Source organism: Marmota marmota, unplaced genomic scaffold, assembly GCF_001458135.2.
Source record: "Marmota marmota marmota unplaced genomic scaffold, marMar, whole genome shotgun sequence".
Classification (NCBI taxonomy): domain Eukaryota; kingdom Metazoa; phylum Chordata; class Mammalia; order Rodentia; family Sciuridae; genus Marmota; species Marmota marmota.
Window position 1 is genome coordinate 237,917 of NW_025999990.1, and position 24,562 is coordinate 262,478.

A 24,562-nucleotide genomic window follows, 5' to 3' on the forward strand; every position below is an offset into this window, starting at 1 on the left:
AGCCCTCTATTTTTTATTTTGAGACAGGATCTCACTAAATTGCCAAGGCTGGCCTGGAACTTGTGATACCGCTACCTCAGCCTCCTGAGTAGCTGGATTACAGGTGTGTGCCATCACAGCTAGCAAGGGTGTGCAGGTCTTCAATGTACTATTCTTCCAACTTACCTATATGTTAGAAAATTTCGAAATAAAAAAGAAGCAATTATATGAAGATATAAAAAATGACAGAGGGCTAGGGTTGTGGCTCAGCGGTAAAGTGCTTGCCTAGCACATGTGAGGCCCTGGGTTCAATTCTCAGCACCACATAAAAATAAATAAATAAAGGTATTGTGTCCAACTACAACTAAAAAACTAAATATTAAAAAAAAATGTCAGGGCTGGGGCTATAGCTCAGCATTTGCCTAGCATGCGTGAGACACTGGGTTCAATCCTCAGCACCACATAAAAATTAAAAAACAAATAAAATAAAGGCATTCTGTACATCTACAACTACGAAAAAGTTAAAAAAAAATGACAGAAGTTTAAGATGATGATATATATATTAATTACCTTGAGTTGATTACTATCAACTGTATACGCGAATCACAATATATTACATTGAGCCTCATAAATATTATGTGGTAAACAAAAAATATTTCTAAAGAATTATAAAAAAGTTAAGTAAATGAGACAGGCATGGTGGCACATGCCTGTAACCCCAGCTAATCAGGAGACTGAAGCAGGAGGATCCCAAGTTTGATAGACCCTGTCTCAAAATAAAACATAAAAAGGGTTAGGGATGTAGCTTAGAGGTAGACTGCCATTGAGTTTAATCCCCAGTACCTAGAGGAAACAAACAAAAACCACACACTAAAATGCCGAGTAATGAAATCTATAGTTATTAATGCCATTTCAATATTTATAACAAAGAAATATTAACATATTAAAACAGTGTTGTCCAGAATAATTTCTATAATGATGGAAATAGTCTGTAGTAGGGTTGTTCAATACAGTAGCTACTAGTCACATGTAGCTATCAAATACTAGAAATATGTGGCTATTGTGACTGAGGAACTGAATGTGGCTAGTGACTGCTGTACTGATCAGGGTAGGTAAAGATAGTAGAAAAAACATAGAGGCTGAGCATTATGGCGCATGCCTGTAGTCCTAGCTTACTGAGGCAGGAGGTTCACTTGAGGCCAGGAGTTTGAGACTAGCCTGTTCAATGCAGCGAGACCCTAATCACAAACAAATAAACAATTCTGATGCTGGGAATTGAAACCAGGACCTTGTGCATGCAAAGTACATGCTCTACATTAAGCCAACCTCCAGTTAATGCAAATTTTATAATAATCTGTATTTCAAATATTTTTTTAATTTTTAAATGAACAGTAGAACAAGATGTACAGTCCTTGTCTTTATAATTTCAAATGGTTATTATTTTTATATATAATTATTAAGTATATTATCAACAGAAAAATCAGATAACTTACTGAGGCTTCTTTATAAACACTGGATTGGATTAATTCATTTTAGCATAGTAATTAAGGAGTCAGAAAATTATGTCAAATAATTAAGGATAAAACAAAACTTTCTTTTCTCAGTTCTAAGGAAATACAAACATAAACATTTAGGTCAAATGGTCTTACATTCCAGTCACCACTGAGGACATCTGCAAAACTGAGAAATTCACTGGCTCTCACAAGATCATCTACTTCCATGAAGAAATCTATGTAGTTTTGGTGGAGATATAAATTAAATAACTCTCCTGGCATGTGAGACATTTCTACTACTTCCTATAAAAAGAAGCAAAAACATATACATAATTTTGATCAAAATATAATTGTATATATGCACATATGTAATATATGCTTGGTAAACAGTACTAAGTGTCATAAAGACCTTACCTCGGGTTGAATAAGTAATGTATCCCGCTCATGCTCTGATAAATGAGATGGCAACCGAGGTGAGTCCAATTCTGTTAATGGTGCTCCTATAAAAAAAAAAAATTCTGTAATTATTTAAAATAATGCCATTTTTACAATTAGCATCTTTTATTTGAAGATTTAACACTTCAGACACATAATGCCAAAATACTGAACAAGCTATTAAAAATTAAAAACAAAATAACTGGAAGTTTGCCAATGGTATTACTATTAATAAGAACTAAATTTGAAATTCCAATGCCTGGATTATGCTTTTCCAAGCCTAAAACATTCCACTTTCTCAAAGCACTTCTCATTTTACCTTTCTAGATCTGATTGCTTTCTTCCTTTGATTCATTTCAATATAAAACTCTTATTCAGGGCTGGGATGTAGCTCAATGGCAAAGCATCTGCCTTGCATTCGCAAAGCCCTGGGTTCGACCCCCAGTTCCAAAACAGACAAAAAAAAAAAAAAAAAAAAAGATTAAAAAAAAAAAAAAAACTCTTATTCAATATAAAAACTCTTTACACATTTTATTTACTATGTACAAAGATGCTGCTCTCTGCCTGGGAGAATAGTAATCCAGTTCCCTAAAGCAAGAGAGGTCATTGGCAAACACTGTAGAAAAAAAAAAAAAAGGGGGTGAAAGGAAAAGAATCAGATGAGAATGGTCACTAAGATACAGAGGTGAGAGGATCCAGGACACAGGAAAATTTCTACTGCCACCTAAGTGATGGCCATTTCATTTTCCCTATGTGGCATGAAGGTTTCCACAAAGAAATCCTAATTTCTTCCTTCAGAATTATTTGACTATAAACTGATATTGGCTACATAAAGAACAGGAATTTGAGATTTCATTCAAAGGAGGGACAATTTGGGAGGATAGGAATGAGCAACAGGGATAGATGGGGCAAGAGGCAGAAGGCATCAAAAAGGGAGAAGATGGCAATGAACACTTCTGGTTGGGGGTCAGCAAGTTATTGAAAAGTAGAGAAATTTAAGAGGAGCAAAAGAAACCTTAAGTTACCTGGCTATTTGCCTAAGACCCTCTTGCCTAGAGCCTAATGCTAGGAGAACTCTGAATAGCAATTCTTGCCACTCAAACTCTAGATGGACTGATGTCTTACCTTTAACAAACTATAATTTTAATAATTTAAAGACATGAATATGGCCGACATTAGGTTTTTTGTTGTTGTTGCTTTGTTTTGTTTTTGTGGAACTGGGAATTTAATCCAGAGGTATTCCACTACTGAGCTATATCCCAGCCTTTCTATTTTTTGAGACAGAGCCTCACTAAGTTGCTGAAGCTGGCCTCCAACTTGAGATCCTCCTGCTTCAGCCTTCAAAGTCACTGGGATTACATTTAATCCTATTTATAGTCAGAAAATACTTCATATAGTAAAATGTACTTTCCTGCTATGTCTTAAGTCTTGCCAGACAGTATCTAACCTAGCCCTGGCTCTTGTAACAAAACAAATACATGGCATTTTTTAAAAAATGCGTTATTTCCATTTTGAGACTAATATCCAATAAAAAAAAAAATGCACAAAATTTCTTACTTTTACAATACAGAATTTTCCCCAAAGCTCTGAAGAGAAAAAGAGAAGCATCTTTTCCACCAATAGCTTGAATCTCTTGATTTTCAAAAACCCTATCAGGTTTTTTGACTCGCTTTGATTTTGACAGCGCAGCATCTGATTTTAATGATACTCCTTTTTTCCTTGGCCACAAATTGCTCTCTCCTAAATAATATACACCAAAGTGACAATACTTAAAATAAAATCAAAATATGAAATTAAAGTTAAGAACATTTCAGTTAATTCCAATTAAAATGTTTTTTTTAATAGACAATAATTATAAAATACATGAACTGTGTCAGAATCCTCTTTAGGAGGCTAGTAAAAATGGAAAAAAATGGGGCTGGGGTTATGGCTCAGTGGTTGAGTGCTTGCCTTGCCTTGTGAGGCACTAGGTTCAATCCTCAGCACCACATAAAAAAGTAAATAAATAAAGATATTGTGTCCATCTACAACTAAAAAATATTTTAAAAGAAAAAAGAAAATGGAAAAAAAAGGTTATTTAAAATTATCTCATAATCTCCAGCACCAAAAGAAAAAAAACTCATGATGCCTATTGCAAATTTTCACATACATAATGACACGTTAATGCATTAGTATCATCTTGGTTTCTCATGGTGTTATATATACCTTACCGCCTTTGGTGCATGATATACACTATTTAATCCTCACAGCAATTCTATGAGGGAGGAATAATTATAACAGTTAAAGAACTGAATATAAAGAATTTAAGTAACTGGCTTAAGGTCAACAGTGAATAATGAGAACCCAAGAAGTCCAGATTCAAATCGTAGTATTTATTTCATTAGGCCGATCAGAGAATTAAATTGGAAAAACCATGGAATTGCTCAGATACTTCTTGATCTACTCAAAAATTATATTCTTCACTTTAAAACTTCTGAGCCCAGAGCAGTAACATTAGGACTCCAAATTGGTTCATGTTAATTTTTCTACCTCATAGATTCCAGCACTAAACTTAAGCATGTTTGTTTTGTTTTTTCCATAGAAATATGCAAAATTCTGATTTTATTTTAAAAAATGTTTAATTATTTGTGGTACTGGGAACTGAACCCAGGGATGCTCCACCAATGAGCTATAGTCCCGGTCCTTTTTATTTTTTATTTTGAAACAGGGTCTCACTAAATTGTTGAGTCTGGCTTTGAATTTGTGTGGTAGTCCTGCCTCAGCCTCCTGAATAGGTGGGATTATAGGCCTGTGCTAGTGTACCCAGCTTACTTAACTTATTTTTTTATTTATTTTTGGTACTGGGGATAGAACACAGGGGCACTTAACCACTGAGCCATACCCCCAGCCCTTTTTTGTTTTTCTAATAGACAATAATTATAAAATACATGAACTGTGTCAGATCCTCTTCTTTAGAGACAGGGTCTCACTGAGTTGCTTAGCCCCTTACTAAATTTCTGAGGCTGGCTTTGAACTTGCGATCTCCTGCCTCAACTTCCAGAGCCACTGGGATTACAGGCGTGCGCTACCACACCTGGCACTTCACTTACTTTTTATACAACCCCATGAGATAGGTTCTTATATAAAGAAAATAGAGGCACAAAAAATGAAGTTACTCACACAGGCCTACCCAACTATTGCTAAGACTGACCTTCAAATTTTGATCCTCCTATCTCAGCCTCCCAAATTGCTGGGATTACAGGCACATGCCATCATACTTGGTAGGCCTATCCACTTGTTAAGTGACAGAAAGAGGATTTTCCCTAATAAGTGACTTTAAATAATTTAAAAAGGCAAAGTAGCAAATCATATAAATGAATCCAGGTTTGTCTCAAACAGACCTAAGTTCTTTGCACCAAGCTTCAGAGTTACATATGTAAACAATGATATATTTATAAAGGGGTGTATATTCATGTGTGTATGTATAAAATTTTAAGTCACTGTATCAATAAAAGTGTAGATAGGTATAATCCCCTCTTACTGGAGATATGTTCTAAGAACCTCAATGGATGCCTGAAATTTCAGATAGTACAATGCTCCATGTACTGTTTTTTCCTACATATATAACATACACAAATTTAATGCCTTTCCAACTTAACTAAGTATTTATCATGTACTGTGTCCATATGCAACTTTTGTAAGTTTGAGGTGTGACAACAAAACTAGCACAATTTCTTTTCCCTTTCATATTTTCAGGGGTAAAAGATTCCTTCGTATCAATAGATCTTAGCAATCCCAGCATACAATTTTTTTTCTTTCCTCATTAAGACAAGAACTTTCAACTTCTCACTTAAAAGCTAGCACTTTATGATTTCTCTTTGGCATATATGAACTGCCAGCATCACTACTCTTGCACTTTGGGGCCATGATTAAGTAAAATAAGTTGCCTGAATTGTGATGCCATGATAATTGATTTGATAACCAAGATGGCTCCTGACTATCAGGCAGGAAACAATGGACAAAGGGAAGATTCACTTACTGGGTAAGACAGCAAAAGATCTCATTGGATTATTCAGAATGGTGCAAAATTTAAAACCTGTGAATTGTTTACTTCTGGAATTTTTAATTTAGTATGTTGAGACTGCAGTCAACCATACGTAACTTAAACCACAGGTAAGGGGAACTACTGTATATCAATTATAAGTTAAAATATGTTTAATTTAGGTTGGGATTATTGCTCAATTGTAGGGCATTTGCCTAGCATGTCCAACATCCTGAATGTGATCTCCAGAACAGCAAAAATAAATAAATACAAATTTAAAAAAGAAAGAAAAAGATTAGTTTTATTTCATTTCATGAATAATTAAGAGAAAGTCATTCATCTATCTAATGCTATACAAATGTATCTTTTATAGTTACCTTTTGAAGAAGAAAACTGGAGGCTGTTTATTGCACTTCTGATATCACCAGAACATCCTTGACAAAGCAATTCTAGAGAAGTTTTATTGGGGACAATAATTTTTCCTCCATTCTAAAATGAGAAAATTAAAATTTAAAAAGACTTTTCCTTAAAAGAAAAAAAAATTGTAAAGTTAATGGAGGTGAATTATATTCTTTCAAACTTAAATGGCAAAAATATCTCCATGTTAAACACTAGTGTTTCAATGACTTAGCATAGCTTAAGATAAAATTCTAGGAGTATTAAATATTGTTTCTGTTTTTACTTTGACCAGGTTATATTTCTAAGTTCTTATTTTCTCACTATATGTACACATGTACACATGCACACATACATAAATAAGGCTGTTTCATATGTTTCAGACATATGTCTATTTTTAAGATATGTATGAAAATCTAAATATATATCTATATATGTTTATATCAATTTACCATATCCTTGTAGTGCAAGTATAAGGCAAGAAAATTTTACCTACCTCTCCTTCTTCAGAAATCCCTAATGGTTTATTGACAAATGACTTATGTGACCCTTCATTACTTATCCCACTTTGGATACTTTAACAACTGATTATTGTAGGAAAATAATACTATACTACAATCCTTCAATGTGTAATTTTATTTTAAAATTTACTAACTAAACTGTTGCAAGAGTTCCTTATGAAAAAGTCTCCTCAAATCCCAAACTTTGTCTTAAGTGTTAACATTAGTTAGTATCTTTTCAGACCTAAGCTCTTCTCAAACTTGTGGGCTCAAGTGATCATCTACAAAGCCATCTAAGTGGTTGGGACTACAGGTGTGTGTCACTATGGCCAACTATAGTTTAATTTGTTTTATAAATTGCAAATATTATCTTATGTGCTCATGACTATGTTAATTTGTTTTATAAATTGCAAATATTATCTTATGTGCTCATGACTATGTTTTAAATTTGTTTCATTTAACTTTGTTAATGCCTTCTGTTATTTCCTAAGTTTTACATTTTTTAAAGTAAATCTTACATCAGTTATTCTTTATGATTTCAGGGATTTTATTTCTTTCCCCTCTCCAAACTCAATATTTTTCCTTACATTCTTCTAATATTGACTTCTGTATTTAAACATTTAATTCACCTAGAAATTTCTTAAGTGTATAATATGAAGTAAAAATACAACTTTATGGTTTTATCTATGTATATCAAATAGTTTTAACACCATTTTTTGACTTAAAGTCTACTTTCCCCAGAGACTTAAAATGCTACCTACATTATATAGAAAATTCCCATTTACACATGTAGATCTATGTCTGTGCTGTCTTCCCTTTTCATTCTTCTATTTTATTATTGTGCCAATATGACACAGTCATAATATCTATAGTTTCAGATTATGCTATATTTAGATAGTCTTTCCCTTCATTGTTCATTTACAAAACTTTCTTTCTCTTTGCTGTGAATTCCTGTTCCAAATTAACTTTTACTTTTGTTATTAATACATCTAATCAAAAATCATTTTGCTGAACTGGGTGCCATGATGTAAGCCTGTAATCTCAGTGACTTGAGAGGCTGAAGCAGGAGGATTACAATCCAAGGCAGTCTCAGCAATTTAGGTGAGACCCTATCTCAGAATTAAAAAAAAAAAAAAAGGGCTAGGGATGTAGCTCAGTGTTTAAGTACCCCTGGGTTAAATCCACAGTACTCTATCACCCCCCCCCCCAAAAAAAAAACTGTTTTGAGGGCTACGAGGTAGCTCAGTGGTAGAACGTGTTTTAGCATGAACAGGGGCTTGGATTCAATCCCCAGAACCAAAATTAAAAAAACAGAAAACCAAAAGTCCTTGGTAAAACACTGTTTTGAGACGGTATTTGTTTCTAAATATTTCTAAATATAGCTGGGCACAGTGATGCACGCTGTAATCCCAGGGAGGCTTAGGCAGAAGGATGACAAGTTCAAAGGCAGCCTCAGCAACTTAGCAAGACCCTCAGCAATTTAGTGAAACCCTCTCTCAAAATAATAAAAAAAGGGGTGAGGATATAGCTCAGTGGTAAAGTGCTCCTTCAATTTCTAATAACCCCACCTCCCAAAAAAATCTAGATATGGATTATTTGCCAAAAAGAAAATGCAACTTGAAATCACAATCCTTAGAGGCTAAAGAAAATCCCATGAATGTTAATTATTACAAACATACAAATGTGACTAAAATCACGTAAGATGCCAACACTTTTAATATAATTAAGGTAAAAGACATGAGAGATTAAACCGTTCTTTCCAAATGCCTATACTACATTATCATTCTTGGAGAGCCTAAGGCAATATCATAACATATGATCTTATATATGCTTGAAGGACTTGACTAGTGCATTTATTATTGCTTCTGTGATATAAAGTAACAAGGATGACATCAAAACTATACTGGTTCTAACATTCTTTGACATCAATTATTTAGAGTTAAGTATGTTAATTACATAACAAAATATGGCATCTATTTCGACTATACAATATAACTTTTATTGTGTGTGATTCTGGGGATTGAACACAGGTCCTCACACATGCTTGGCAATTGCCATACACATAGCCCTAACAGTTGTTATTTATTCATTAAAATGTTTAACCCTCAAAACAACCTCTTCCTTGGACATTTCACTTGTAATTGCAACAAAAACTATGTGTCATGCAAGATCTGGGTGATTTGTGGCAGTAAGACAACCTAGAACCATGTGGCTGGAAGAAGTTCCATCAATTTATTTTAATATCATCGCAACTTGGAAGACAGAAAATATGATGTATCAAAAGTGACAACAGCTATTTTACAACAATGTAAATACTATTAACATTACTTACTGAACTGTATACTCTTACATGGTTAAGATGATAAACCATTATTTCACTTTTAAAATTTTTATTTTTGCAATGCTGGAGATTGAACTGAGGCCTTGTGCATGCTATGTAAGCTCTCTACTACTGAGCTATGTCCTGAGCCTATGGTATGTCTCATTGCCACAATTTTTAAAAAATGTATGTTTGTGTTTAACTTTATTTTATTTATTTATTTTTTATGTGGTGCTGAGAATTGAACCCAGTGCCTCACACATGCTAGGCATGTGCTCTACCACTAGACGATAACCCCAGCCCCTATATGTGGCTTTTTATTTATTTATTTATTTATTGGTTCTAGGGATTGAACTCAGGGGCACTTAACCACTGAGCCACATTCCCAGCCCTATTTTGAATTTTATTTAGAGAAGGGTCTTACTGAATTGCTTAGTGCCTCACTTCTGCTGAGGTTAGCTTTGAACTTGATATCCTCCTGCCTCAGTCTCCTGAGCTGCTGGGAGTACAGGTGTGCACCACCACACCCAGCTTGTATGTGTGTTGTTAAATGACAAGGGGACAATAGTAGAAATGAAATGTTGATGATTAAGATATCTAGATTCCTGAAAATACTTTCTTGATGATAACAATTCAGAGCCATAAGACAAGCAAAAGGAAAATTGTAGAAAAAGGTTAGAGAGCTTTTTAATTGATATTTCTTACACTTGCTAACATGAAATGCCTTATAAAATTTTTGAATCCTAAAAACCAAAACCACGTCTCTAACTCCTCTAGTTTACATGTTATGTAAGTGGGGCTTTCTGTAGCTAAAATGTAATATTAATCAGAGAATTACCTTATTAGCTTCTATAGTCACTATTCGGTTAAGAAATTTCATCATAATTGTTGGTGCCACAGGGTTGAAACTGTAAAGTTTTATAAAGAAAGATGGTGTTAAATGATTGATTTCAAAATACAACATGTATGTAAACATTATAAGCAGAAATTTATTTCTCACCTAATGTTTGCGATAGAACACTCTTCTTGAATTTCTTTGGGAAAGAGTAACCTATGATTATTATCTCCACTGGCACTGTCAGAGATTATAAATATAAGAGGACACCGGCCAATCTGTACATACTTCCTAAAATAACAAAAACCAACAATGTTGACATTTAAGCCACTTGACATATAATGACTTACTTAATTACCCACCCTCCTGCTTTAATGGTATGGATTGAACCCAGGGCATCATACATGCTAGCTGAACACTACATTCATTAATCCCAAACCACAATGCAAAATTTAAGAATACTGTATTTCACTAATATTTACCTTAGAACTTCATGTAAAGTGTGAGAGTCTCGATAAAACTGGTTAGGTAAATCCTATTAAAAATATAAGACCAATATTAGTATTAGTATTCCACTGCATACTTATTTTCAGACTTATATTTATTAAGATAAGAAAAAATTTTATTTATCCAATGTATTTTAACCATAACTTTCAAATAAATTATGAGAAACATAAAATAGCTGTTAGCCTAAATAGTAAAATGTACTAACAAATACCTCAATTTTCAGATCAAAGTTCTCAGGGTCACTTTAGCAGCTACAGTATGGTGAGAAATAATTTTCCAAATATTTCCTTTGTTTTTCTATACTTAGGCTATTACATTTGTAAAGTCTATTAATTTAAAACTACTCTATTGTTAACCTACAGCTATGTTATTTAAGGTTACTGAAAAAGCCTTTATGTTTTGGTAATCACAAAGCAACTATTATTGATACTACCTAGGGAGTTAATGTTAACACATAAGATATCTCACAATTGTTTACTAAATAGCTATGACAGGGTTTTAAAAGGTCTCCTTACTTCAACCAGAATTATCTTCTTATCAGTTCTCAGATCATCTCCAAGCATTTGTAATTTGTTATATTTTGTTGCTCTTAGTAGAAACTCTCTGAACACTGCTATCTGAGATTGATATGGAAATGAATGGAAGTTTGATTCTGAAAGAAAACACATTTATCACTTTAATTTTCAACAAATTATACACTAATATTATACACATATATACACCCATGTATAAATTTATTTCCATATACATGATGTAGCCCACAATATGTTAAGATTATTTTATAATGAAACAGTCTCCAATACTGTAAAATTGTTCTAATTTAAAAAGACAAGGATCAATACTGACAACAGTAAATTCTCTGTATCAATGATGTATCGGGGTTAGCTGACTTTAGAAAACAGCTGTCAGTATAAAATTCATACAATTGGTAAAAATATCTCTGACTTTGGATGACACAATTAAAGCTCTTGAAATGGGGGCTGTGCTTGTGGCTCAGGGGTAGAGAGCTCGCCTGGCACGTGCGAGGCCCTGGGTTGGATCCTCAGCACCACACAAGCATAAATAAATAAATAAAATAAAGGTATTGTGTCCAACTATAACTAAAAAATAAAATATTTTAAAAAGACCCTTGAAATGAATGCAAGATTATAATTATTGTTGATAATAAAGGTTTAACAACAAAAACAGGATGGCTAATTTGTCAACTTAAAGACAAAATGTCTCTTAAGCTATGTTTCACATAGAAGACTTTAAATGAAGATTTATCTGTCAAAAGTAATGTTAGTATTTGGAAAGCAGCAAAAATTCCAGGAGCATGGGGTACTTGCAACAAAAAGTTGTATTTGCCAAATACATAGAGCATATTAAAGAAGAGCCTGGAGAAGAGATTTTTGAGGAATACTCTACATTAAAATGTCTTTCTAAACAACCCCTTTTACTTCTTAATGGTTTAAGAGATTATGGCTACCCCCAGTTTAACCTTTTATAGTATAAGCAAAACTACAAAAGATTAAAATGATAGTGCTTGTCAGGCTTGGTGGCACATGCCTGTTATCCCAACAGCCATGGAGGCTGGGGCAGGGACTGAAAAGTTCAAAGCCAGCCTCAGCAACTTAGTGAGGCCCTAGGCAACTTAGAAAGATAAAAAATAAGGGCAGAGGATGTGGCTTAGTGGGTAAGTACCCCTGGTTCAATCCCTGGTACCAAAAACAAAAAGCAAAAGAAGTTAGTCTTTTATGATAATTTCATTTAGGTAAAATCAGACAACCTCCAATAGAAAGTTTCCTGACTTAGGAAATAAAGGTCCTAAGACNAAAAAAAAAAAAAAAAAAAAAGAGTATATAAACATGTGTGTAAAGTTATAAAGCTATTTTATAGCTTTAAAATGTTATGATTATTTTTTTGATGTTTGTCTTAAATCCTCCTTCAAAATTCAAAGACCCTCTTTGCCTTATGTTTTGATCTAATTTGATTCTCACAAGTATTTACTAATCTAAGCTATCTTATCAGGAGGCATATTCCTTTAACACATCTTTTTTCTTTGAACTGGGGATTGAACCCAGGGGCACTTAACTACATCTGCAGTCCTTTTTATTTGAGACAGGATCTCATTTAATGAGGCTGGTCTCCAATTTGCAATACTCCTGCCTTAGCCTTCCTGAATTGCTGAGATTACAGGCTTGGCTATACACGTATGTATGTGTATATATACATATACATATATATATATGTATATATACACACACACACACACACACATATGTATATATATATACATATGTGTGTGTGTGTGTGTGTGTGTATTTAAGAACTTTATAGTTTTACATAGTAGTTGGGTTCATCCCGACAAACTATACATGCATAGAAATTGATTTCAGTTTTGGCTAACAGATCTTAAAGCTTGATTTCCATTTAAACATATGAAAAGAACTTACACTATATAATCTCCATAAACATTAAAATATAAGAGTTTGTTACCTAACAAAACAGTTAAGATTTAATCCTCAAGGAATGCCATTCTCTCCTAAGAGCACCTTTCCCTTCTATTGCTGAGATTACTTCCCTTGGAAACTGGAAAGTATGGGAAAAATGCACCCATTTAGCTTCATTTGAAAGCTCCATTAAGCACAAGTTTCCCCTGCTATTACAATGTCTTCACAACAAACCTTACCAAAATTAAATATGTCCTTGAAATCATCCTTTTGGAAGTCTGGTAAAACTGGATTAATCCATTCTTGAACTTGAATACCATGTTCTTTTGACAGTATTTTTATAGTTGTTGTCTTTCCACATCCAGGAGGACCTGTTATTAATAAAATAGATCCACCCTAAAACCAAATACAAACATTAATTAAAAACCAAAATCAGGGCTGGCATTGTGGCTCAGAGGTAGAGTGCTCACTAAGCCTGCATGAGGCACTGGGTTTGATTCTCAGCACCCACATAAAATAAAGGTACTGTGTCCACCTATAACTGAAATATTAAGAAAAATAAATAAACCACCAAAATCATGTGGAGCATGTAATCCCAGCGGCTCGGGAGGCTGAGACAGGAGGATATAAAGTTCAAAGCCAGCCTCAACAACTTAGCAAAGCCCCAACCAACTGAGCAGAGCCTTCTCTAAATAAAATATAAAAAGGGCTGGGGATGTGGCTCAGTGGTTAAGAGCGCCTGATTTTAATCCCCAGTACCAAAAACAAAAACAAAATCATGAAGGCCAGGGTGTAGTTGAATAGAGTGATTGCCTAACATGCATGAGCCTGGGGTTTGATTACTAGCACCACAAAAAGAAAAAAACAGAACAAAAAGACAAAAGCAAAGCATGCAAATCACTAGAATGCTACAATATTAATTTTGAATATTCCTTCTAAATATTATTTATTACTTTTACAAATATTTATTGAACATCTGATAGAAGTATACTAAATTTCAGTTAAACAATTTTTTTACATAAAATTAGAGAATGTTAATTCCTAAATAACAAACCCCCTTTCTGATAATACCTCAATTCTTAAATTACATTCTCCTCATGTACTGTTCTGTAGCCAAATTAAAACCACCAAACTTTTGCTAAATTAAGGCAGTAAAGCCTGAAACAATGACTTTTAGAGGTTTCTGAACTCATAAAAACCAATCTTAATATATAAATTTGCAACAGAACATAATTTAATATTATAAAAGCAAAACCTTCTTTTTTGAGAAGACTGTTTGGATATTAGTTTCTTTTAAAAAATGTATATTAAAATGCATATTAGCAGGGCATCGTGGTGCACACCTATAATCATAGCAACTTGGGGGAGGATGAGGCAAGTTTGAGACCAGCTTCAGCAATTTAGAGACTGCCCCCACCCTCAAAAAGTGGAGGGGGGATTGGGGATACAGTTCAGTGTAAAACATCCCTGGGTTCAAACCAAAAAACAATAACAACAACAAAAACATATTTACCAGACATAGAGTTTGTGGGTCTTAATATCATTAACTCATACAGTAAAATTTATCTACTTTTTGGTACTGGAGATTGAATCCATGGGCACTTTACCACTGAGCTACAGCCCCAGACCTTTTTATTTTTTATTTTGAAACAGGGTCTTGCTAAGCTGCTTAAGACCTTGCTAAACTGCTGAGGCTGATCTTGAACTTGGAATCCTCCTGCCCTAGTTTCCCTAGTCGCTAGTATTATAGGTGTACAACAGCACCCAGCTTTATACAGTAAATTTGATTACAAGGTTAAAGCTAAAAATGTATGAGGGGAAAGATTTCCTATATGCAATGATGGGTTGTAATACTTGCTCATCCGTTTACCTTTATTATCCGGTGTAAGTAAGGGTCTGTGTACTTTAATCTAGAAGACAGCCAGTCCCACTATAAATATGGCAATACATGAGTTATACGGTTACTGGCCATGAGAGTTCAGTGTTAATGAAACAGAAATATAAATTAAATAAGGCATATAAAACTGATATGTTGACAAAAATGTGACCAAAAGTTTACAGCCACCCAATTCTGAAATTTTCTTAGGAACGGCAGTTTAGTATTCTAATGAATGAACTTCTGACTACTTCAAATAATGAGAAATTACTATACTGTCAAGCAAATCAGTTAAAAAAAAAAAAAAAAGGAAGCCCATACATTTGAAGATAAACTTCTTTTTCAAGTACGACAGCTAAGTGTCTGTTTTATAGCACAGTAGTTGGAGCCACGTGACAGATGTTTTGCTGACAGTAATATAACTAGAAGGTCATCTCTTCTGTTACTGGGGATTGAACCCAGGGGTGCTTAACCACTGAGCCATATCCCTTGCCCTTTTTATTTTGAGACAAGGTCCGGCTACATTGCTTAGGGCCTTGCTACATTACTGAGACTGGCTTGGAACTTTCGATCCTCCTGCCTCAGCCTTCTCAGTCAGTGGGCTTACAGGTAAGCACCAACATGCTCAGCTCATCTTTATTAAAACACTGTAACAGCGGGTGTGGTGACCTATGTCAGTAATCCTAATTACTTGGGAGGATGAGGAAGGAAGATCAAAAGTTCAAAGCCAGGTGCCTTTACCACTGAGCTGCATCCCCAACCTTTTTATTTTGAGATAGGGATTTGATAAGTTGCTTGGTTTTGTTTGAACCCAGATTTGGGTTCCTTCCTGCCTCAGCTTCCGAGCTGTGGAGACTACAGGTATGCATCACTGTGTCCACTTATTTTTTATTCTGAAACTGTCTTGCTAACCTGCTGAGCATGGCCTCAAATTTGCATGTGCAGCTCCCCAACTGTTTTTTTTTTTTTTAATGTCTTTTAATTACTAAATCATTGAAACATTTGTAAAATGAAAAGTATATGATTGGTTAAAATCCAACATCTTGGTGGGGGAGATTTTAGAACTGTAGAGGAATACTTCCCCCAATACTTCTATATGTACACACCTAAGTTTGTCCAAATGGTAGCATAATAGTAACACCTTCCTAGACTCAAGACATGATAACGTTTATACTAAAAGAATATTACTAAGTGAGAAAACATTGTGGACAATAAAAAATATAAACTACTAGCTTGGGTACAGATCAAAAACAAATCAATAAGACAAACCTTTGATAGAAGAGATAACTACCTAAGAATCTGTACTAAGAGAGATGAGTGAGATTTCTGAGATATCAAAGGCTGACACTGAAAATCCACCTCAAATATATTATCTTTTTCTTTATTTAGGTTTTTAAAATTTTATTTATTTATTTCAATTAGGTATATATGACAGCAGAATGCATTTTGATTCATTGTACACAACTGCAGCACAACTTTTTATTTCTCTGGTTGTACACGATGTAGCGTCACACCATATGTGCAGTCAGACATATGGTGTTATGTACTTAGGGTAATGATGTCCATCGCATTCCACCATCTCTTCAAATCCATTATCTTACCCTAAACCACACAGTTAGAGCCACATGCCAGACAGAAAGGAGCCTGACTCAAGAAAGAAGGATCTGTTCTCATCAAAGCATCTAAAATACCACTCCTTCATCTCAAAGTTGAAAATTTAAAGGAAACCCTAATGCAAACAATGGACTTTGGCTGTCAGTGACACATTAATGCAAGTTTACCAATATTAACAAATGTACCAATCTGGTGGAGATCTTGATAACAAGTGTGGTTATGCACATTTGGGGGCAGAGGATATTTGAAAAATCTCTTATCTTCTGCTCAATTTTGCTATAAATCTAAAATTGCTCTAAAAAAAAAAAAATAAAGCCTACTGAAAAATTAAAGGAGCCAAGTGCAGTGGTGCAGGCATGTAATCCCAGTGGCTCAGGAGGCTAAGGCAGGAGGATCATGAGTTCAAAGCCAGCCAAAGCAAAAGCAAGGCTTTGAACAACTCAGTAACTCTAAATAAATAAATACAAGGGCTGGGGTTGTGGCTCAGTGGCAGAGTACATGCCTTCTATGTGTGAGGCACTGGGTTAGATTTTTCAGCACCGCATATAAATAAAAACATCAACACCTACAAAAATATTACAAATAAATAAAATACAAAATAGGGCTGGGGATGTGGCTCAGTGGTTGAGTGCCCCTGAGTTCAATCTCTGGTACCAAAAAAAAGCAAAATTAGCAGGGTTTAGTGACGCATGCCTATAATCCCAGCGGCTCAGGAGGGTGAAGCAGAAGGATCACAAGTTCAAAACCAGCCTCAGCTAAAAGAGGTGCTAAGCAACTCAGTGAGACCAGTCTCCAAATAAAATACAAAATAGGGGTGGGGATGAGGCTCAGTGGTCGAGTGTCCCTGAGTTCAATCCCCGGTACCCCACAAAAAAAAGCAAATTAGTTAGGCATGGTGGTGTGTGTCTGTGATTTCAAATATTTAGGAGGCTGAGGCAGGAAGACCACAAGTTTAAGGCCAAAATGGACAACTTAGGGAGATTCTGTTTNGAGATAGAGTGATTCCAGGTAAAATTTAGAATAGGTCATATTTAACCTTGTAGAGTTTTTTCTACTTATGAGAGTTTGACATTAATAGCTCTTGGAATGTCCTGAAAAATATATGTGTCCTTAAAAATATAATAAGACCTTGTAGGCCAGGTGAGGTGGCTCACCCCTGTAATCCCAGAGGCTCAGGAGGCTGTGGCAGGAGGATCATGAGTTCAAAGCCAGCCAAAGCAAAAGCAAGGCTTTGAACAACTCAGTAACTCTAAATAAATAAATACAAGGGCTGGGGTTGTGGCTCAGTGGCAGAGTACATGCCTTCTATGTGATGAGGCACTGGGTTAGAATTTTTTCAGCACCGCATATAAATAAAAAACATCAACACCTACAAAAATATTACAAATAAATAAAATACAAAAATAGGGCTGGGGGATGTGGCATCAAGTGGTTGAGTGCCCCCTGAGTTCAATCTCTGGTACCATTAAAAAAAAAAAAAAAAAAAAAAAATTCAAGAAAAAGATTAAGAATTCATTTTGCTTTTTCAGTTGAAACTGTATTTCAAAGTAACTAGTCCTAGCTAGTAATGGCAAAGTTTTCTTTCAAAGAAAAATGCTTGCTAATTAACAAAAAAGAAAAATGCCTATTATTAATTCCAGAAATAACAGAATTATTAGAAAACAACCATTCAAAACCCTAATTACATAAGTGATTCAGGTAAGGATCAAAAATAGATGCTAGGGCTGGGGATGTGGCTCAAGCGGTAGCGCGCTCGCCTGGCATGCGTGCAGCCCGGGTTCGATCCTCAGCACCACATACAAACAAAGAGGTTGTTTCCGCCAAAAAGAAAATAAATATTAAAAAATTAAAAAAAAAAAATAGATGCTAAACCAGGTGCAGGAACACACTCCTGTAATCCCAGGCATTTGGGAGGCTGAGGTTAAGATAATCATGAGTTCAAAGTCATCGTCAGCAACTGTGTGAGATTCTAAGCAACTTAGCAAGACCCTGTCTCTAAATTAGAAATATAAAAAGGGCTGGGGATGTGACTCAGTGGTTAAGTGCCCCAGTACCAAAAAACAAAAACAAAAAAATTTTAGGTTACAGGAAATGTAAATACAGGACAGAAAAAGTTCACCATCATCAGAAGGAAACAACCTGACAAATTCAGAATGTGAGGCCTCCATCAGCCTACAGGCCTCATTCTCTCTCTCTTTTTTTATTTTGCAATACTGGAAATTGAACCTAAGGGCACTTTACTGAGCTACATCCCCAGCCATTTTTATTTTTTTTGAGGCAAAGTCTTGCTAAGTTGCTGAGGCTGGCCTCAGCCTTATAATCTTCTACCTCACTTCCTGAGAAGCTGAATTACAGGTATGTACCACCTTGCACGACCCTGGGTCTCTTCAATTAAGTCAATGTCTTAGAGAAAAAGAGAAGATAAATCCAAAAAATAAAATAAAATAAACCTAAGGGATATAATAATCAAACACAATGTGTGGTCCTTGATTAGATCCTAGTTGAAACAAACTGGTAAAATGAATTTTCGGAACAAATGAATGTGAATATGAACTGATTATTAGATAACATTAGGACATTACAGTTAATTTTATTAAACACAATAATAATACGTATAATTAATTAGTAAATTTCTAAAGAGAAGCATACTGAAGTATCTATAAGTCTGATCGAATGTCACAATATTCATAATTTACTATAAAATGCTTACAGGAGAAAATGGTGGGTATATTATGGATATATGAGTACTTCCATTTTTCTTTATGTCTGAAGAGTCACAAGGTTTAAAAAGAGACTGAGAGAAGGAGAGAATATTTTACTTTGCCAGGGCTGAGCATAATTTTAGAAATAGGAAGTGAAACAAAAACTATCAGTCTAAAATGAATAAGACAGTTTTAGGCTATATTTAGGATGAAGATTAGTATGTAATTTGCCTGCAACTTTAGTGAGACAACCTGTTATGCTAAAGATACTAGAACCCCAATCAGCTTACTGTGCCTTATTGCTGATGATAGGACAGTAGAAGGAAAAGGTGGTACAAATCAAGGGGGAAACTCCAAGTATCTGAGTCTTAGGACCTTTATTTCCTAAGTCAGGAAACTTTCTATTGGAGGTTGTCTGATTTTACCTAAATGAAATTATCATAAAAGACTAACTTCTTTTGCTTTTTGTTTTTGGTACCAGGATTGAACCAATGGTTGCTTAATCACCGAGGCACTTCTCTAATCCTTTTTTATTTTGAGACAGAATCTCACTAAGTTGCTTAGGTCCTCACTAAGTTGCTGAGGCTGACCTGAAACTTGCAATCCTCTGCCTCAGCCTCCCAAGTCTCTTGGACTACAGGCATCACCACAACACCAGGGAATATTAGTTTTTTGCGACATATTGTTAAGTCAGAGAAACATTTGACGTTAATTCCCTTCCCCTCCTTTTCAGCTCGGTGGAGGGGGGGGACTGAACCCAGGGGAGCTTTAATACTGAGCTACACTCCCAGTCCTTCTTTATTTCTCATTTTGAGATAGGATTTTGCTAAGTTGCCAAGGCTGGCCATGAATTTGTGATCCTCCTGCCTCAGTTTTAATGTTAAAATATTTTAAAACACATTTCTTATTTAATTACCTGTTTTGATTGTCTTTCCAACACTTCAGCTTTTAACCAGGTTTCAACTTCTTCAATTTTCTTTTTATGCACAGCAAGCTCATGCTAAGATAAAAATTTCAGTTAAAATTTTTTTTCTAACTCATTGATTTTTTGGTATATCAGCACCTATTAACCTAAACATTTTTAGTGAAAAAAAAAAAAAAAAAAGTAAAACATTAACATGCTATATTGGAATAGAGTCTTTTGGACTATACTTGAATTTTTAGATTATTCTGGAAAAAACTCTATCCTTATACTGCTATCACTGTATAATTTTGGATAAGTCTGCAATTATAAAACTTTTGAAAATCCAGAAATACATTTAAGGTAGGGAATAGACAGAGTATTACTGCTGATAAAATGCCTTAGAACATTAAAAATAATCCAGAAATTTGTTTTTTTCTCCTTACTTCACTTAGTTTCTTATAACTAAAAATTTGAAAATGGACATTCCTCTCCTTCCCATCCATCCTGAAATTAAATTATGTAGACATCTTTGTATGCTATTTAGTACCTGAGTTTCTGGCTTATATTTATCCACCCATGGTTCATTTTCAGAAAGATATTCTTTTGAGTTTTCTAGACCAAAAATCTGTTCTGAGGAAGATAGCTTTCCTCTTTTTCTAGCTGGAAATCTGCTACTTTCTAATGCAGGAGGCACATATTTTCTTCTATGACTTGAGTTATTCACATCTAAAGGTGTTGCAGTAGAGACAACTGTATTCTCTGAAAAATCATCAAATGCTGGGTCTACCCAGTCTATTACCTGAAAAAAAAAAAAAAAAACCCTATGTTAACCATTATCACATTTTTTCAATCTTTTCCCTATATAATTGAACTACTCTAAAAAGAAAATATTCATAAATTAAAAAATAAAAATCTCACAAATTATTTTTATATAAAACTTGCTGTTACATTAATAGACAATTAATAGAAATAAAATATCATATATAAATTTTAATCTTTCCAGGATAAAGAATGATTTTTCTTAACTCTTGGATAACTGAAACATAAATACTAAAATGACCTATTAAAAAAGCAGAACATGGGGCTGGGGATGTGGCTCAAGCGGTAGCGCGCTCGCCTGGCATGCGTGCGGCCCGGGTTCGATCCTCAGCACCACATACAAACAAAGATGTTGTGTCCGCCAAATACTAAAAAATAAATAAAAATAAAAAAAAAAAAAAAAAAAAAAAAAAAAAAAAAAAAAAGCAGAACAAAATAATTAATATTATTTTAACTAGATATAGCAGTAAGAAGAATAACACTTCTGCCTGACAGGTTAATATATTAAAAAACTAAGAACCATTTCATAATTCAAATAATACATATCAACCTTAAGACTGCAAAAATAGGGCTGGGGTGTGGCTCAGTGGTAGAGCGCTCACCTAGAACATGCAAGGCCCTGGGTTTGATCCTCAGCGCCTCAAAAATAAATAAATAAAATCAAGGTATGTGTCCAGCTACAACTAAATATTAAAATTAAAAAAAAAAAAGACAAAGGTGAAGATTCTAATACTAACATTTACAATTATAACAGCACTATTTTTATTCAGTGCATGAAGCCACTAAAATTTTTTAAAGTGAGACAGGCTTTCCAAGGAAGATGAGATTTGTAATAGAAACACCCATGAAGAAAAGAATACTGGGGGGCTGGGGTTGTGGCTCAGTGGCAGAGCGCTTGCCTAGCATGTGTCTGGCACTGGATTCGAGTCTCAGCACTACATATGAATAAATAAAACAAATGTCTATTGACAACTAAAAAAAATTTTAAAAAAAAGAGTACTAGAATAATAGAGCAGGAAAATCAGTAAATTCTATTTCATGTTCTTCTTGTCTATAAAAACTGCTGACCTCTCTGATTTCTCTTCATAATTTCCTTTTCTTTAAAATCTTTTTTTTTTTTTTTTAATACCAAGGATTGAACCCAGGGGTGCTTAAACATTGAGTCACATCCCAAGCCTTTTATTTTAAAATTTGAGACAGGGTCTTGCTACATTGCTTAGGTCCTTGCCACATTGCTGAGGCTGGCCTAGAACTTGTGATTCTCTTGCCTCAGCCTCATTGGGATTACAGGTATGTGTTACCAGACTGACCTTAAAATCCTTATTAACTGCATATAAAGATGCCGAATTAAAAAATTTTAACCTAGGGCTGAGGTTGTGGCTCAGTGGTAGAGCGCTTGCCTAGCATGTGTGAGGCACTGGGTTCGATTCTCAGCACCACATATAAATTAATAAATAAAATAAAGGTCCATCAACAACTAAAATATATTTAAAAAAAAAATAAAAAGTTTTAACCTAAAACTATTCTGGAGCATTAAAAAGGTTTTACTGATATAGCTACAATTTGAGCTGTCTACTAGATAATGCAACTCTCTAGAAGAAAAAGAACCAGAAGCTAGAGTAAAAGTAGGCTCAGGGGAAGCAATTTGGTGCTTATGAGTGTTTTATGAATGCTAGGTCACTCTTTGGTCTTTTTTTTTTTTTTTTTGATGGTGCTGGGAATAGACCCAGGAACTCACACATGCTAGGCAACCCCTCTATCACTGAGCTACATCCCCTACACTTCACTTTTCTTTGAAGACAGAGGGTTAGGAATATTAACAGCAGTGGGTAAAGAAGAAAGACCACTGGAAAAAAATTTAAATCACAGTAACCCAACATATTTCCTCCTAGTCAAAAGACTATCTCTGATAGTATCATTTTTGCCTTTCCACTATATTTAAAAGTATATGAAAACAATTCTTTGTTATAATTAAAACCTTTTATAGCAATTCTGATTTATTCTTTATATTTTAAAGTTTTATTTTTTACACAAGGTGGACTCCCATCAACTGGAGTGGAGGAGGGGGGACACAGCCTCATTTATTTAAGATCAGAAAAAAATCAGAGCCACCAATAGGGAAATTGCTACCTTGATTGAACATGATATTGTCTGACCCCCATTCACACCCAAACAATTTTGCTGAGAACTGACATACAGAACCACATGAGGCAGAGCCTGTGGTTAATACCACTAATACCACTCATTTATCTTTCCACTTATGCTCTTTCCTTAAAAAGTTTTCAGCCTTTTTCTTGTGACTGGGATTCTAAAAACTTTTTCAAAATTAAGTTTGTGGTTGTAGTGTACAGTTTCATAACTTATGACTAGACTATTTAGATCACTAACTACAACAAACACTGGGCACCATTACTTTATAGCAATGTTAAATCATTAAGAACATATAAAAAATTTGTAATTCTTTTTAGGCAATTTTTATATGGCTATTTTAGTGTTTCATACCTTTGTGGAAGATACCTTTGGTCTAAGAAAAGTTTTTGACATTATAAACTTTAATAGTTTCCATCCGTAGTATACAACCTGTAGTGCATGAAAGTATAATTCACCTGGGCAGGGGAGAAAAACACCTCAAATCAAAAAAGAAAAAAAGAACTGTAAATACAGACTTATAGTAGTCATTTTATACTGATACAATCAACATAATAACCTTTAAGACCAACAACTAGTGAGAGATAATGTAGTAAATGTATAAGATCAAAATGCTAAAATAAGTTTCAAATTTAATGACTGTGACTGTATCAAATAACTATTTGTGCTGTTATAAAATTTTTCATGTGAACTCAGTGACATATTAAACAGAAAACCACATATTTGTGCACCTACTTTTGTCATAAAGAAAAATAAGACAATCCTATTTGAGCAATTTTATGCTGAAAATTGAAGTTTTTTCCACTTCAAATCAGTTCATTTCCAAGTTTCAAAAAAGGAAAATACAATGATTTCAGGCTATCACTCAGTTTGGACAACTAATTTAAATCCTACTGCAAATTATTTCTACTACTGTCTTCATTATTTGAACATGTAATTATAGAATTTCTTGGTGTTTTTCAGCTTTCCTAATTCCTTAATGCTTCTATGAACTAGTGAATTGAGTAAATTAGCTAGGAAACTTTTAAGCCTACAAACCCGTACATTCGAAGATGTGCTTAACTATTTTGTGGTTTGGAGGCACACACAAACTATAAAGTAAAACACTTCCACATACCAGAAAACAAATTGTTCACCTCGCACACCTAAACAGTTCCCGATTAGATTGTAAAGTTTCAAAAAATTATGTTGATGAAAAAAAAATATTTGTAAACAGTTGGCAGGTCGAAATAGAAGACGCGGACTTTTTAAGGTCAGGAGTCTCCTCTTTGAAAAAAAGATGACAATCACCTCCTTTAAAAAGCAGGTAACTGTCCCTGACGATGTCAGGTTTTTGAAACAGACTTCACAGGTAGAAGAGACCTTCAAGACTACTTCTAGCAAACCTACCACCATCTCACATACTACATAGAGGGCAAAACGATCGGACATTCACTCCCAGAAAACTCAGCAACCAGCAACGAGCCGGACTCGCAAGTTCCGCTCTAGGTCAGAGCTCGGCCCCCACATCCTTCTAATCCCCAAATGGGATGGGCGGTTCAGGAGGAGGAGCGACGAGAGGCCGAGCAGGCGTGAAGGCAG

General features: G+C 34.6%; 1 protein-coding gene across 10 annotated transcripts in view; it reads right to left on the minus strand.

The window, feature by feature from the left end:
• Nucleotides 1–24,562, minus strand: part of Rad17 (RAD17 checkpoint clamp loader component) — a 37,027-nt gene that overhangs the window by 12,273 nt on the left and 192 nt on the right. For 2 of the 10 annotated variants that reach the window (XM_015482269.2, XM_048806068.1), the window contains exons 2-13: nucleotides 23,336–23,460; nucleotides 20,562–20,813; nucleotides 20,027–20,110; nucleotides 13,158–13,314; nucleotides 11,002–11,138; nucleotides 10,462–10,514; nucleotides 10,145–10,270; nucleotides 9,983–10,052; nucleotides 6,306–6,417; nucleotides 3,465–3,647; nucleotides 1,887–1,972; nucleotides 1,629–1,775 (exon numbers count right to left, since the gene is read on the minus strand). In XM_015482269.2, the coding sequence (XP_015337755.1) occupies nucleotides 1,629–1,775; nucleotides 1,887–1,972; nucleotides 3,465–3,647; nucleotides 6,306–6,417; nucleotides 9,983–10,052; nucleotides 10,145–10,270; nucleotides 10,462–10,514; nucleotides 11,002–11,138; nucleotides 13,158–13,314; nucleotides 20,027–20,110; nucleotides 20,562–20,813; nucleotides 23,336–23,460 (1,532 nt within the window). Of the gene's footprint in view, nucleotides 1–1,628; nucleotides 1,776–1,886; nucleotides 1,973–3,464; nucleotides 3,648–6,305; nucleotides 6,418–9,982; nucleotides 10,053–10,144; nucleotides 10,271–10,461; nucleotides 10,515–11,001; nucleotides 11,139–13,157; nucleotides 13,315–20,026; nucleotides 20,111–20,561; nucleotides 20,814–23,335; nucleotides 23,461–24,098; nucleotides 24,494–24,562 lie in introns of those variants that run through there. The other 8 variants (XM_048806062.1, XM_015482271.2, XM_048806063.1 and 5 more) reach the window with 8 other exon arrangements.